Below are 16,640 nucleotides of genomic sequence, written 5' to 3' on the forward strand. Positions count from 1 at the left end.
ATAAGAAAGACAAAAACTTTACTTTTTTGAATAACATTAAGCAAATATACGGAAAGAATCCCTATAAAAGTAAAATAGCTAACTTAGAACAAGAAATTAATCTCAACTACATTTTCATGATGGGTTGTGAATTATTAATAACAAAACAGGATAGAAATAGAAAGAATTGACATCGAATACTTACCAAATGCCATGTGATTTACATACCTTATGTCATTTAATACTCATGAGAATTCAAGTAAGTAGGTCCTAACTCATTTTTATAGATGAGGACTATTAAACTCAGAAAGATTAAGTCATTTGCTTAAAGTCAAATAAGTTTGTGAATGGCAGAGCAAGAACTAGAATCCAGATCTTCTTCCCAGCTTCATGTTTTTCTGACTAAAAAGGGTGATTGATTTTCAATCCCTTTTTATTGGTCCTAATAAACCTGACAAATACAACATATTCACATTAGTTTCACAGGGTCATTACAGTAGTGATTCTGAACCTGTGTGTGTGTGTGTGTGTGTGTGTGTGTGTGCGCGCACACGCAGGGGAGGGGAGTGACAAAAGCCTTTCTAGGGAGCTGTGAAAGAATTTGTGTGGACAGGCAAGGTGTGGCTTAAAAAGTCTTCCAGATGAATTTTACACAATGATGTACAGATGAAATGCTTTGCACATCTGAAAGGAAAATAATGAGTTGAATGATTGTTTGTAAGTTGATAAAATGAACTAGACAGGCTCCCACATAAAAGTAGTCAAAGAATGGACCCTATTTAGTATGAAAAAGCGCAGTTTGGAAAAGCACATTTGAGTTGAGATATAATCAGAATTGATAACACCTGAATGGTTTAAGGATAAGTGTAGACTAATTCATTTATCAAAGAATGGAAATATATTGAAAATAGACAGCTGTTCCTTAATATTTGAAGAATAAAATCATAGGAAATACAAGCAAAGTTTTTTTTTATTCAGTGAGTAGAAATTTATGAAACCCATTACCCTAGGAATGTCTAAAAATAAACATATAAGTAAATTCAAGAACCAGTAAGCTAAAATATAAATACAAGATTCAGAGCAGAATATTGTTATAACTGTGATAAGATATAGGTAACACTGGGATCATTCTAGAATAGAGATCAGTAGACTTTTTCTGTGAAGGGCTGGATATTAATATTTCAGGCTTTGCAGGCCATATATGGTCTCTGTTGCATATTCTTTCATTTTTTTAAAAAAACAATCCTTTAAAAATACAATATGGCTAGGCATGGTGAATCACACCTGTAATCTCAGCATGTTGGGAGGCAGAGGCAGGAGGACTGCTTGAGCCAAGGAGTTTGAGATCAGCATGGGCTACATAGTGAGACCCCATCTTTACAAAAAATTAAAAATTAGCGAGGTATGGTGGTGCGCATCCGTAGTCCTAGCTACTCAGGAGGCTGAGGAAAGAGGATCATTTGAGCCTGGAGATGGAGGTTGTAGTGAGCTATAATCAATGTCACTGCACTTCAGCTTGGGTGACAGAGCTTGGCTCATGGGCCATAGTTTACTGATCCCTATTTGATACTATATACTTATAATACAGAGAATTTTACAATATATGAAAAAAAATTACCGTTCCAGTTTTCCAAGTGTTTTAATTTCCATAGTTTCTTCAGAATTGCCAATAAATACAACGCCAATTCTAGGGATTAAAAGGACAAAGAAAGGTAAGACTTAAGAAATAATATTTCATATTTCACAATGTCATTATAGTTTAGCTTGAGAAAAAACATTTAAAATAAAAGTTTAAAATGTGTTTAAAAGTATTGCCTTGGAATAATATATTATTACTTTTAAGAACTTGAAAGTTCAGAGCAGGTTCAGTATAATATAAACACAAGTATTTCTCAAAAATTATATTACACAGATTTCATAGTAATCACATTTGTAAAGAGATCTTAAAAATATGACTCAATGCAAGTTTGGTAACAAAATTAATGATATACTTCAAATTTTCATTTAAAATTTAATTTAAAATGCACTTCTATTTTTATGTGTTTATATGAATTTTGACAACTTAAGATGATGAATTTATGTTTGAAAACTTTAAATGATGATTCTCTAATATTCTAACATTTATTTAAAAGGTATTTTCTGAAGATTTGAAAATTAGGCTAAATTACCTCGCAGCAGCTTCTACTAGAGCTTTCTCATCTGGTGAAGATGCGTAGTACTCCAACTGGGAGGGTGCCAGGTTGGATTGCCAGGGACCATCACCAATGCATTCACTCTGAACATTGCTAATCTGTACAGTGTGACAGAGACTGACTGCTTTAAAGAAGAGATCATGTTCTTTAATCTGTGGGAACATAATCAATATTCATGATAAAAATACCGTTTTGAAATCTCACTTAGGAAATAAGCAAGAATGTTACAATCTTGATTCCCTGAATAATAGCTGGTTGCTTCTGAGTTCAAAAAGTAAAATGTCACATTTGTTTAGGACCATTCAACATATGAGCATCTTTTAGGAGGCTTAACCAAATTGCAAATAAAGGGGAATACGCTTTTGTGAAAGTAGTGAGGTCTCAAAAAATATTAAGTATATTTAAGCTCTATTTTTCAATAAAGTCTTCTTTACTTCAAGGCAGTAAGGGTTTTTCTTAACTCAGTTCCATTTATATGCTCAGAGAGCTAAGGCAGACACCCATTAAATAACAAGTTAAACTGGGCTGTAACTATAAATTCATAGGTTATTTTGTAGCCTTGAATCAAAGATATACATTTGAAATACATATTCCTTGCTCTGTTGACACTTAAAACTTTTTTTTCTCATACAACCCATCAACTATGGAAGAGAATTATTTCATGTGAAACCCTTATTTATTAATTTAAAAATCGCTTACTAGTTCAGTTTCATTTTCAGGGCTGGTTCTAAAAGAGGAACTTGTAAGATGGGATAAGTTGTTGAGATGGGATAAACTACTAAGATAAGTTAAGTCTCCTTCTGAAGAGTCTGGTGTTGGTCCTTCAGGTACAAGTCTACCATTGATTTCTTGGTATTTCATGCCATTAATCGAGCATTCCCGAAACTGCATCTCATTTTCTGTCAGTGTACCAGTTTTATCTGTAAACACATATTCCACCTAGAGAGAGAGAAAACAAAAGAAAATAAACTTTTGTGTTCATTCATGGTGCTATGTTAACCAAAACAAAAAAATAAAGAAAAAAACCCCCTTGCCCTCTGTCATCTAATATCAAGTTTACCTATTAACATTGATATACCAATGCTGACATTCTTGTACTCCAACCACAATTAGATAATAAAGATGAGTAATATATGATGTTCATCTGTAGAGGTAACTGAGAATATGGTATTAGTACTTTTTCTTAATCTCTTGGCTAAGGTGTCTTTAAGTAGTAGTACTCAAGGATTATCTTTGAAACAAAGGGATGAAAGAAGGGATACTTAATAATAACCTAGAATGTGAAAGGGTAGCTGGGCCAGGAGAAATGGTACACAGCTGAGAAGAGGAACACAAAATGATAGCAACATGGGAAATTGTCTAAAATAGACATAGGAAGTTGAAACTGAGGGCAGGAAACAAATTCAGTGAAAAGAATGAAGGTTATAAAGAAAAAAACATTTTTTAAAAGTAGATAAATTATTTTATTACTTTTAGAGACTAATTACAGAAAATTCACTTTAAAAGAAGATAAGTCCATGAGGAAAAGCATGTAATAGCCAAGTCTTGATCCAACCAAGATTATAGAGAAGATGTGATTACTGCAAGTATGACTTGAGAAAGAAGTCTTTTAAAAAGGGACGTATACTTCACAAGGAAACAAACTACAGGCTACTATCCCTTATGAATATAGATGCAACCCAAAAACATAAAAAGGATTATATACCATGAGTATATGGGATTTATTCCAGGAATGCAAGATTAATTCAACATTAAAAAATCGATGCAATCCATCATATTAATAAAATGGTACTTTTCCTTTATTCTATTAATTATAACCATCTTGATAAACACAGAGAAAGCATTTGACAAAATCCAAAGGCACACTGGAAAAAAATTTGTTCAGAATAAAAAAAAAAAAAAATTTGTTCAGAGAAGTAAAAACGAGCTATGCTTTTAGGTCTTGAATATGTGACACATAATTAAAGAAATGTGACATAAATTTATATTTAGCATAAATTTTTAAAGCCTCCTAAATGCTACTAAAAATACATAGATCAACTTCTAGTTAAACATGGCAGGTTGAGCTCATGCAATTATCTCTGCTCCTCTTGAAACTTTATCATAATGAGAATAAAGAAATAAAAAAAGAATAAAAATAATGGTAAAAAAGACAACATGAGAAGGGAGATTTGATACAAGTTTGGAAGATGGAAAGATGAATGAGTGGTAACTGAGTCACCAGAGCTTAGAATCTGAAATCTAACAACGGAGAAGCCCACTACCAGAAACTCTCAGGAAGTAGACACACCAGCTACCCCTGAATGTAGGAGTACAGGATTGGGCTGAAAATAGGAGGTATCAGGAGCAATTTAAATCCTGAAACCCCTTTGTAACTTGCAAAGTTGAGAATGCCCCTCATCCACTGGAGTAACATCTAGAAGGTTTATTCCCAAGGAAGCTGAACCAGAGAGAATATCGACTATGCAAACAGCTGAAAACAGAAGTGAGGCAGTACACTAAAAACAGAGATTTCCACTGGCCAGCTCTAGCAATCAAAAGCAGCAGAAATATTACCTATAGTATTTCTCTCTGGGGAAACTGAGGAAAGACCAATAGATAATGACAATTAGGGAATACCCCCCAAAAACAGCTGGGCCTGCCAGCCCATTACCTTAAGGTGGGGCCCATTGAATCAATAGCTCCTAATAAGCATTTTAGCACCTCACTTTTAAACTTGAAAGGATAGCCAAAGATTAGCATTCACATGACAGATAGAGTCGCAAACCAAGTACAATCAGTTCTGCTATAACACTGTCTTAAAAACACAAATTTATTCTAATGTAACTGCTATTAATATATAAGGGAACAATTTCAGCATAATGCAAACTTTTCATTTTGTTATGCACAATTTTGTCTGCAAGAAACATTAAGTGAACTGCACATAAGCTGTGTAAAAATACATGAAATGCATAAACCTCAAACAGCTCCTACCTACCTCAGTTCATCACATGTTGTGAGCCACACTCATCCACATCTGGTATTACAATTTTCCTTCTGATTTCAGATAACTTTCCCAACACTTCACAATAACAAATACATTGAAACCCTCTGATGCATACCTTCCACAAACAAACTTCAGGTCTTTTCAAGGTAAGTGCCATATTTATTATAGTATTTACGTATTTCTTAACAATTTAGTAAGTGCTGTTTTTATTAGGTTCCTATGTTTTTTTAAAGTGTTACTGAAGAAGTTTTTGTGTTGTACCTATAATCCCATCTCCCATAATTCCTGTGGTTTTTACTAAGCAATTTTGCATAGCAGAGTGATTTTTAGGAATGCATATTTGACATTACAGCAGAACTGACTGTTCTGTTAGAGAAACTAGGAGCAAACAAAGATAATGCAGGGAACAAAAGAAGACTTTAAATAAATTGTCATTAGTATCCTTAGAGAGATAAAAGAATAGATTATGTTCAAGAAACAGGAATAAGAAGCAATTGAAAAAAAGACTATTCAGAGAATACTGAAATATTAGAAATTAAAAATATTACAGCAGAAATAAAAGAAATTAAAAATTGACAAATTCTCCCAGAAAGTAGAATATAAAAACAAATGAGGCCGGGCGCGGTGGCTCACGCCTGTAATCCTAGCTCTCCGGGAGGCCGAGGCAGGCGGATTGTTTGAGCTCAGAAGTTCGAAACCAGCCTGAGCAAGAGCGAGACCCCGTCTCTACTAAAAATAGAAAGAAATTAATTGGACAACTAAAAAATATATAGAAAAAACTAGCCGGGCATGGTGGCGCATGCCTGTAGTCCCAGCTACTCGGGAGGCTGAGGCAAGGAGGATCGCTTGAGCCCAGGAGTTTGAGGTTGCTGTGAGCTAAGACCACGCCATGGCACTCTAGCCCGGGCAACACAGTGAGACTCTGTCTCAAAAAAAAAAAAAACAAAAACAAAAAAAACAAAAAAAACAAATGAAAACTGAAAGTAGAGTAAGAGAATTAAAGAATCAATATAAGTAGTCTGACATCTACATAGTAAGTTTCAAAAAAAAAAAAAAAAGAAAAGAAAACATAGAAAGACATGTTATCCAAGAAATAATACAAGAAAATTTTGTAGAATTGAAGGACATGTGTTTCCAGATAAAAAGGGCTCAGAGTTAACTGCCCAATGAAAAAAGGAAAACTCACACCAAGGTATATCATCATGAAATTTCAGAACTATTGCATAAAAAGGAGCTCCTACGAGCTTCTGAGAAAAAACAACAGATCAACATAAAGAATTGGGAATCAGACTGGTACCGGATTTCTCAACAACATTGAAAGTCAAAAAACAATAAAGAAATGCCTTCAAAATTTTGAAGAGAAATGATTTCCAATCTGGAATGCAATACCCAGATAAATTACTAACCAAGGGTGAAGAGACTAAAGGTATTTTTGGATATGTAAAATTTCAAAATACTTTCCTCTCATACATCCGTTTTTAGGAAGTTATTAGAAGATGTGCTGCACTAAAATGAGAAAATAAGCCACAGGTAGAAAGACTTGGGATGCAAGAAACAGGAGATCTAAAACAGGAGAGGAAAAGGAATTCCCAGGGTGATGGTAAACGGAAGTCCAAAGTGACAGCTGAGAACAGGCCCAGAGAGAGTAAATCCAACTGGAGCAGAAAGATATAAGGTTCCAAAAAAGCTGGCACCAAAAAATAAAAGGGGGAAGGGAAGAAAAAAGGAAATCCTAGATTACCTGATGTGTTTGAGTTTGCAGAGAGATGTGGCATATATTTGTCAGGGACTTGTTTGTGGTATGTGGAAATTAAGCAAATGAAAAAACAGCAATTAACTCTAGAGAAAACAAAATATATAAGGAAATGTAATTATGGTATTATAGGACACACATATAGAACTGGGAATTAGTGCACAATATTAAAAAAGTCATAATAATGTCAATAAATAAATATTTATTAAATCCCAAATTGTGATATAACAATATGAGGAGGCTATGAAGAAGCAAAAAGTGGGCACATGTTGTCTGGGTACATGGGTAGGAGGAATAGTGTAAGAATCATATGTTTATATTTCCTAGTAGATTATGTCTAAATTTAAGAATCAAGAAAGAATACCATACAGAAATATAGTGGTAAATAACAGAAGAAACAAGATTTGAGAATCAAAAACAAGAATTAGGAGTGGAGCAAAGTAGGGTTGTTTTTTGGTATAAGCTCTATAATATTCTCTGTTCTGTATTGTTTTGATAAAAATAACAAATTAGAAAAACAAAATATTAGGATCATTTTCACCTGTCCAAGCTCTTCATTCAGATCGGAAGTATTGACTTGAGCTTTCTGATCTGATTCTTCATGATATAAATCAAGATCCCAGCCAATAAAGAATGATCCAAGAAATTTCTGCATTTCAACTGTCACATATAATGAAATTGGAATGATGAAATTGTAGAGTACTAAAAAAGCAAGGAAGTCTGAAATAAACTTCAGAATCTAGGAAAAAAGAAATAATTGTTTGATAAGAGAAAATACATGAGAATTTCTTCAGTATCACTGAAAAAAATTATTAGAAAGTTTCATGCCTAAATAGACCATCGACTATATTCTGAGGTGGGACAATTTCATGAACTGAAATTCATTTACTGAATCGTCTTTTTTTTTTTTTTTTTAGACAGTCTCACTCTGTTGCCCGGGCTAGAGTGCCGTGGCGTCAGCCTAGCTCACAGCAACCTCAGACTCCTGGGCTCAAGCGATCCTCCTGCCTCAGCCTCCCGAGTAGCTGGGACTGTGCATGTGCCACCATGCCCGGCTAATTTTATCTACATATATTTTTAGCTGTCCAATTAATTTCTTTCTATTTTTGGTAGAGACGGCGTCTCGCTCTTGCTCAGGCTGGTCTCGAACTCCTGAGCTCAAATGATCCGCCCGCCTCGGCCACCCAGAGAGCTAGGATTACAGGCGTGAGCCACCGCGCCGGCCTTGAATTGTCTTTTTAACACTACATTTCCTCTGGTTATTTTATTGCTCATTAGAATCTTGATCAAAGTAAAAGAAGAAAAGGTTAAATTCAAATTAGTTAATTTGTTACTTTTCAGAAGCTAACAAAAAGCCTGCTGTGACTGAAACTATCTTTGGCAAAATTATTATTATAATCTCTGGAGCGTACTTATCCATTCTGCTTCTACCCTTCAAAATCACAAATAACTAAAAATTGAGTGCAACAAAAAATAATCAAATAATTGCTAGGCTGTAATTGCTAGAAATTAAAACTTTTTAAGTACAGAATATATAGAAACAGCCTACTTCAATGGCTTAGCAGCACCACATTTCAACATGCATTCTGTGAAAGGTAAAGTACTTAATTGTGAATAATATTGAAAATATGACCCTGTGATTATCTGCTTTGTGGTTTCTTGAGATCAAAATTTGTCTTCCATTACGTATATTTTAACTGAAAGTGAAATTTGAATAACAATTATTTACCAAAATTGTAGTTAAATTCTCTTGGCAGTCCATGTTTAATCTGTTTAAAACTCTGTATGACATAATTTGTGTATTACTTCCTATCATCAAGACTGACAATGAGACTCCTTCAGACAAAATTATAAATTATAAATAAGTCAACTTACTCTTTAATTCATTTATGATAAGATATAGTAAATGGAATAGAAAACTGAATTGGTAGTATTGACGTGGAATGCAATTATAGACAGATTCAAAATTTTGTGACCTCTTTGAACTATTCAAGTCATGTCACAGGGAATACAACTGCTTACGCCCTAAACTGCAAAAAATATACCAGTACAAACATGAGTTTCTCTTTATCTGCAATACCATTTTGTCATCATTCTGTTTTAGGAGATCACAGTGGTCCCTCCTATCAGAAGTCACTACCAAAGCATCAACTATGTTGAAGAGCAAAGTTTCCTTAACAACAGAGTCAAGAACACCATAAAATACCTTACTACTATTTCTTTGATGTTCTGTTTTTTGGTTATACCAAGGTTCATCCCATTTTTCTTCAGCTTGCCATATATATTTAAAGATAGTACTGACGATGGCTTCAGAAATCAGAATTATTAGATAAATTATCAAAAATGTATTCATTGACCTAAAGCAAGAAAAAGAAAACATAAAACATATCAATTATGTGTTACCATATTTGTTTGCTTGGAAATTAATACTTACATTAAGAAGATATTAAAATATAGAAGGAATTAACTACTGTAGGAATTACTGTGTCCTTTAAAATAAGACACAGTTTTTCAAGAATTTACCATTCAGTAAAATTTATTTACTAGCAATAAAATATCCAATATATAGAGATTAAAAGCCTATTTACTATAGCTATGTTACTGTTCAAACGCTTAAATGACAGTTTTGGCCAGTTATTTTTGCCTTAAGTAATTAATTATTCCATGATTTTTTATATTTTCAGGACCCATCTAATTATAAGCATATTAACTGACATTTTTACAGCATTAAAATTTTTATAAAACTTTTGTCATATCCACTATCTTATCTGATCTTTATAAAAATCTTGTGAAGAAGAGATATTACATCTTTTTCACTGATGAAGATGAAAGGCCAAAAAAATCATTGTATAAATTTCCCAAAATCACATGACAGGAATTATCTTCAGAATCCCTCTTCACTGGGCAAGTTTTGTTTTTTTTTTTTACCACCCCACCCCCCTACTAGGCAAGTTTAATGTCACATGTCTTTGATTTCAAGTTTAAAAACATAAATTAATAATAGAATTAAAGAAATGTTTTATAATTAAAAAATTCAAATCTATACAAAAGAAACAGAATGGTATAAGGAATCCCCATGCATCCAACAAGTATTGAGGAAAAATGCAGGTCACAGCCTTTATAAACACTCTGATTTTTCGCCTTAGCCTTATCTTAACTATGCAATAAGTTCATATTCCTCTATCCTCCAACATAAAAAACTCTGTCGTGAGTAGGTGGAGAGTTTTTGTTTGGTTACTGTGTGTTACGCACAGCGCTGGGCACTTCACATATAGTATGGCTCAGATTTTTACAGATGAGAACACTTGGATCAAGGAATTGAAACAACTGGTCCAAGGAAACACAGCCAATAAGTAGGGGATCTGAAATTTAAATCTACATCTGTCTGATTCCACATTCTGACATTTTTTTCATGTCTCCTTGTAATAATATAACTGTAATCCTTGGTTTATTTCCATCTTCCTGTCTTTGCTCATTAATTCCCTCATCAGACACACTCTCTCCTTTTTTCCCTGTATTATTTAGCATATTTTTTTGCAGTTTAACTCAAAAAACCATCTCCTTCCTAAAGTCTGTCCTAATGACTTTGGTTTATATTCAACTTTCCCTAATTTAATTTTCAAACTAGTACATTATCTAATTTTTCATTGTGTATTAGTTTTAATTTCCTACTTGACAGAAAAGGAGAAGGAATTATATTTCAGAAAAGCTACCACAACAAGAGATCACACAAAAATATTTGTAAGTATTTCTACATTGAGTTTTCTCACGAAGAATTCGGTCAACAGTTTCCAAGTCTCTTATAGTTCACAAATAAGACTTCAGCATTGAGATGATAAGAATAATAATACCGTGGCATATGTTCTATGTTTATTAATGTATCACCTCTCACTGAAGTCCCCTCTTGAGTTTCAATGCAATATTATAGGTCATTAAATATGAAATGTCTGCTTTCGAATCAAAAATGTAGTTTATTATATCTCAAACAAGAAGCAGTACAATTAATCAAAGCATGCACCTAAACTACCAACACAGTTTTGCCATCTTAATGGTAACTTGCTTATCCCAGCAGCGAAGACGCCAAGAGAGTGTGTGGCGATGAAATCGTGAAAGGCATTTTCCACGGCTTGCTGAGAACTGAATATTTTGCCTTGCAGGAAGTGGTCCAAAGCCCGAAAGAAGTGGTAGTCAGTTGGTGCAAGGTTTGGGGAATATGGTAGATGACAGAGAGTGTCCACTTCCAGCTTCTGTAGTTTGAGCAGCACTGTTTTTTGCAACATGTGGTCATGCAAGAGGATTGGTCTGTCTCTATTGACCAATCTTGGATGCTTAATCACAAGCATCCTCATCATTTCGTCCCATTAGACATCCACTGTAATTGATTGACCAGGTTTCATGAAGCTGTAGTAGATAATATCAGAGCTGGACCACCAGACACCATTAGCTTTTTTTGATGAATATTCGGTTTTGGAATATGTTTTGGCACTTCACCTTTATCTAACAACTGTGCCAAATGCTTGCGATTATCAAAAAGCACCCATTTTTCATCACACATGACAATACGGTGTAGAAATGGTTCTCCTTTACGTTGTGACAGCAAAGAAAGGCAAGTTTCAAGACGATTTCTCTTCTGAGAAATTTCTCATTTAATTGATGTGGTACCCATCTATCCAGCTTCTTTACCTTGCCGATTTGTTTCAAATGGTCCAATATTGTCGGAATAGTAACTTCAAACCTTGCTGCTAATTCATGCGTAGGTTGAGATGGATTCAATGGATTCACTTTCACTACAGCTTTCAGCTCATCATTAATCAACTTGGTCTCAGGTCACCCACATGGTTCATTTTCAAGATTAAAATCACCAGAATGGAACTTCTCAAACGCTGGACGTACTGTGAGTTCATTAGCCACATCCTTCCCAAATACTTCATTGATATTTCAAGCTGTCTGCACTTCATTGGTTTCATGACAGAACGTATTCAAAAATAACACAAATATTTGACTTATTCATGGTTTCACAAAAATTGCTCTAAAAAAAACTGAGATAATCACAAGCCAAAATGTGTGTTTGAAAGAATGAGAATATACTCTCACAACTAAAAAAAAAAAAAAGAAGTGTCAAAGTGAAATGTCAGAGATAGCAACTGTCAAACTTAGTACTTAAGAAAATTGGACATTCCATACTTAATAACCTTAACATAAGTCTTCAATTTTATTGTATTTTGTTTTTCATGATCTATTTAAAAATATGAAGTACTTCATAAATTTGCATGTCATCCTTGTGCAGGGACCATGTTAATTTTCTCTGTATTATTCCAATTTTAGTATATATGCTGTCAAAGAAGCACACAAATCTTTGATTTTAAATTTAAACACATAAATTTCATCACAAAGAAACTTTATCACAAAAAAATTCAAACAGAGAGAAACAGAACACTATAATGAACTCCCATGTGCCCAACTATCAACATTCTACCTTTTTAAATTTCATCTATACTTTCCCTCAATCCCAATTACCCATATAATTGGGTGTTTTTTGGTGTGGTCCTTTTATTATTTTATTAATTGCTTTTTAAAAAGTTTTTATTTTGGAATAATTACAGAAAGTTGCAAAAATAGTACAAAGAGTCCCATGTATCCTTAGCCCAGATTCTTCTAACAGTGACATCTTATATAGCTGTAGTACAATATCAAAACCAGGAAAGTGATGCTGGCATATTACAGTGAACTAGACTACAGATTAGCTTTCACCATTCAAAAAGTCTGCACTCATTTGTGTGTGTGTGTGTGTGTGTGTACAGTTGTATGCAATTTTTTTGTCCTACATATAGATTAGTATAACCGTCACTATCAAGAAACTGATGTGTTCTATTACCTCAAAAGAATTCCCTTATGCTACCTCTTTGTATTTTCACCCATCCCCTACCACATCCCTGTTCCCTGGCAACCACTAATCTGCTCCCCATCTCTACAGTTTCGTCATTTTGGAATGTTATGCAATAGGAATCATGCAGTATGTAATCTTTTGAGCTTGACTTTTTTCAGTAAAGAGAATGCCTCTGAGGTCCAATCAGGCCATTGCAGGCCATCGCATGTGTTAATAATTCACTCCTTTTTATTGAGTAGTAGTGTTCCATTGTATAGATGTACCAGAGTTTGTTCAACTGCCCTCCCACTGAAGGACACTGAGGTGTTTCCAGTTTTTTGCTGTTATTAAATACAAATAAAGCTGCTATGAACATTCCTGTATGAGTTTTTGTGTCAGCATAAAATTCATTTCTGAGATAAATGCCCAAGAGTGTAATTGCTGGGTCATATGGTAAAGGCATGTTTAGTTTTGTAAGAAACTGCCAAATTATCTTCAGGTGTAATATTTTTCATTCCCAGCAACAAGGTAAGAAAGATCCAGTTTCTCCACCTCATAGCCAACATCTGGTATTATCACTATTTTTAATTTTAGCTGTTCTCACAGGTATGGTGATATATCAATGTGTTTCTAATTTGCTTTTCTCCAGTAGGTAATGATATTGAACATCTTTTTAATGTGATTATTTGCCATCTGCAACTCCTCTTTGGTGAAATATGCATTCATATCTTTTGACTATTTCCCTCCTTCCTTCTTTCCCTTTTTCCTTCCTTTCCTCCCTCCCTCCCTTCCTTCTCTCTTCTCTCTCTCTTTCAAGATAGGGTCTCACTCTGTCATCCAGGCTGGAAGACAGTGACATGATCATAACTCACTGTAACCTCGATTTCCTGGGCTCAAGCCATCCTCCTGGCTCAGCCTCCCAAGTAGCTGGGACTACAGGTACGTGCCACCACATCTGGCTAATTTTTAAAAATGTTTTTATAGAGATGGAGTCTCGCTATGTTGCCCAGGATGGTGTCAAACTCCTAGCTTCAAGCGATCCTCTCGCCTTGGCCTTCCAAAGTGCTATGACTATAGCAGGCATGAGCAACTGCACCCGGCCTTTTTTGCTTATTTTCTAATTGGATTGTTGTGTTACTGCTGAGTTTTGAGAGTTATTTATATTTCCAAATATAAGGGCTCTGGGAGATGTGTGGTTTGCAAATACTTTCCCCCAGTCTGTCACTTGTCTTTTCATCCTTTTAACAAGGTCTTTCACACCACAAAAGTTTTTAATTTTGATAAAGTCTAATTTACTTTTTCATTTAGGAATTATACTTCTAGTGTCATATCTAGTAACTCTTTGCCTAACTCTAGGTCCTGAAGATTTTCTATATTTTCTTCTAATAAGTTTTATAGTTTTATGTTTCACATTGAAATCTATGCTCCAATTGAATTAATTTTTATACATGGCATGAGGTTTAGGTTCTTTTATTCTTTGTTATGAACGCACCATTTCTAGCATCATTTGTTGAAAAGATTATCCTTCCTTCTTCGTACTGCTTTTGCACTGTTGCCAAGAATCAATTTGGTGTATTTCTGTTGGCCTATTATGGTGTTCTCTATTACACTGATCTATATGTCTATTACTCCACCAACACCAAATTGCCTTGATTACTGTAGCTATATAGTAAGCCTTAACATTAGTGATTCTTCCCACTTTCCATTTTCAAAATTGTTAGCTACATTAGTTCCCTTGCCTTTCTATATAAATTTCAGAAATAAGATCGTCTATTTCCACAAAAAAAATCTTGCCAGGATTTTGACAGGAACTGCATTAAACTTATTAATTGATCTGGGGAAACTGACATATTTACTATATGGAATTTTTCAATCCATGAACATGATATATTGTTCCGTTTACCCAGATCTTTCCTTTTTTCCTCAGGCATTTTGTAATTTTGAGCATAGAAATTTACAAATATTTTGTTAGATGTGTACCTAGGTTGTTCTTTTTTGGGAAGCAACTATAAACAGTATTATGTTTTAAATTTTTGTTTTTGCCATTGCTGTTTCTGTCCTAAAGCAAATATTTAGTGCCATAAATTTCCATCTCCACACTGTTTTAGCTGCATTCCACAAATTTTGATACATTATATTTTCATTAGCTTTTAGATATTAAAAAAAAATTTTTCTAGGATTTCCTCTGACCCATGCATTATTTAGAAGAGTTCCAGCTGTCCATATCCTTAACAATACTTGGAACTTTTAGCCTTTCAAATTTTTGCCATTCTAGTAAGTGAGTATTTGTATCTCCTTGTAGTTTTATTTTATGTTTTATTTTTAATTTTTTTTTTTTGTTACTGCTGTTACACAAGATCTCCTAGTAGTTTTAATTTGCATCTCTCATGACTAATGATGTTGTACACTCTCTTTATGTGCTTATGGGCCATTTGTGAAGTATCTGCTCCTGTCTTTTGCCCTTTTTTTCATTAGCTTGTTTCTCTTTTTATTATTAATTTGTAGGAATTTTTAAAAAATATATGTATCGTCATATATTCTGTTTACAACCTTTGTCAGATATATGTTTTATGAATATTGTCTCCCAGTTTTTGGCTTGTGTGCTCATTTCCTTTAGTGTATAGCCTGATGAGCAGAAGTTTTCAATTTTGTGGCATTCTAAATTTATCAATGTTTTCTTTTGTGGTAGTTTGTGGTATCCTAAAAAAATCTTTATCTACTCCAAGGTCATGAAGACATCTTCCTAAGTTTTCTTCTAAAAGTTTTATAATTTTAGCTTTTATGTTTAGGTGTATGCCTCATCTTGAAAAACATTTTGGAGCATGGTGTGAGGTAGGATATTTTTCCCCATATGGATATCCAATTGTTGCTGCATCATTTGTTGAAAAGACTATCATTTTCCCATTGAAAGTGACTTGATGTTTTGGTTGAAAATCAACTAACTATATACGAATAGGTCTATTTCTCAATTCTCTATTTTATTCCATTGAACTATCATTTTTGTTAATACCACACTGTAATTACTACAACTTTATATTGTCTTGAAGTCAGGTAATATAAATCTTCTAAGCTTTCTTTTCTTAAGAGGTTGCTTTTGCTGTACATTTGGGATATGCATTTTGGCTACTGCATTTCAAAATACATTTTAGAATCACCTTGTCAATTACTACAGAAAAGCTTGACTGGATTTTAATTGAGAGCGAAAGAAACGATACATCAATTGACAGTATAACAATACTGAGCCTGCCAATCTATTCATGTGATTTCTCCATTTATTTAGGTTTTCTTTAATTTTGCTCACCATGTTTTATAGTTTTCATTATAGAAATCTTACACAAGTTTTAAAAAACTTATTGCTAAATATTTTACACTTCGATACTACTGTGAATATAACTGTTTTTTAAAATTTTTCAGTTTCCTACTGTTTCTATTATATACATATAAAAATAATTTTTCTTTATTTACTTTGTATCCTGAAACCTTACTAAACTCACTTATTACTTTAGATTTTTTGTTGAATGTTTATAACTTTATGTGAAAAATTATGTGTCTTCCAGTATATCAATTTTAGTTCTTGCTTTCTAATATTTATGCCTTTTATTTCTTTTATTTTGTTGCACTGAATAAGGCTTCTAGGATAATGTTCAAAGGAAGTGGTAAGATTGAATACTCTGGTTACAAGTCCTTTATAAGTGCTTTGCAAACATTTTCTCCTAGTCTCTGGCTAGGAGAGACTAGCCAGAGACTAGTATCTTTTTTTTTTATTTGTTTTTGTTTTTGAGATAGAGTCTCACTCTGTTGCCCTGGCTAGAGTGCCATGGCGTCAGCCTAGCTCACAGCAACCTCAGACTCCTGGGCTCAAGC

At 33.8% G+C, this 16,640-nt stretch overlaps 1 protein-coding gene across 1 annotated transcript in view; it reads right to left on the reverse strand.

The window, feature by feature from the left end:
* The window catches only part of ATP11B (ATPase, class VI, type 11B), a 111,515-nt gene that overhangs the window by 48,178 nt on the left and 46,697 nt on the right, over window positions 1-16,640 (reverse strand). Inside the window, exons 11-15 of the mRNA XM_012641969.1 lie at window positions 9,117-9,267; window positions 7,452-7,649; window positions 2,871-3,110; window positions 2,148-2,323; window positions 1,598-1,666 (exon numbers count right to left, since the gene is read on the reverse strand). Coding sequence (XP_012497423.1) covers window positions 1,598-1,666; window positions 2,148-2,323; window positions 2,871-3,110; window positions 7,452-7,649; window positions 9,117-9,267 — 834 coding nt within the window. The remainder of the gene's footprint in view (window positions 1-1,597; window positions 1,667-2,147; window positions 2,324-2,870; window positions 3,111-7,451; window positions 7,650-9,116; window positions 9,268-16,640) is intronic.

The sequence above is a fragment of the Propithecus coquereli genome, unplaced genomic scaffold, assembly GCF_000956105.1.
Source record: "Propithecus coquereli isolate 6110/MARCELLA unplaced genomic scaffold, Pcoq_1.0 Scaffold10, whole genome shotgun sequence".
In the NCBI taxonomy this organism is placed as follows: Eukaryota; Metazoa; Chordata; class Mammalia; order Primates; family Indriidae; genus Propithecus; species Propithecus coquereli.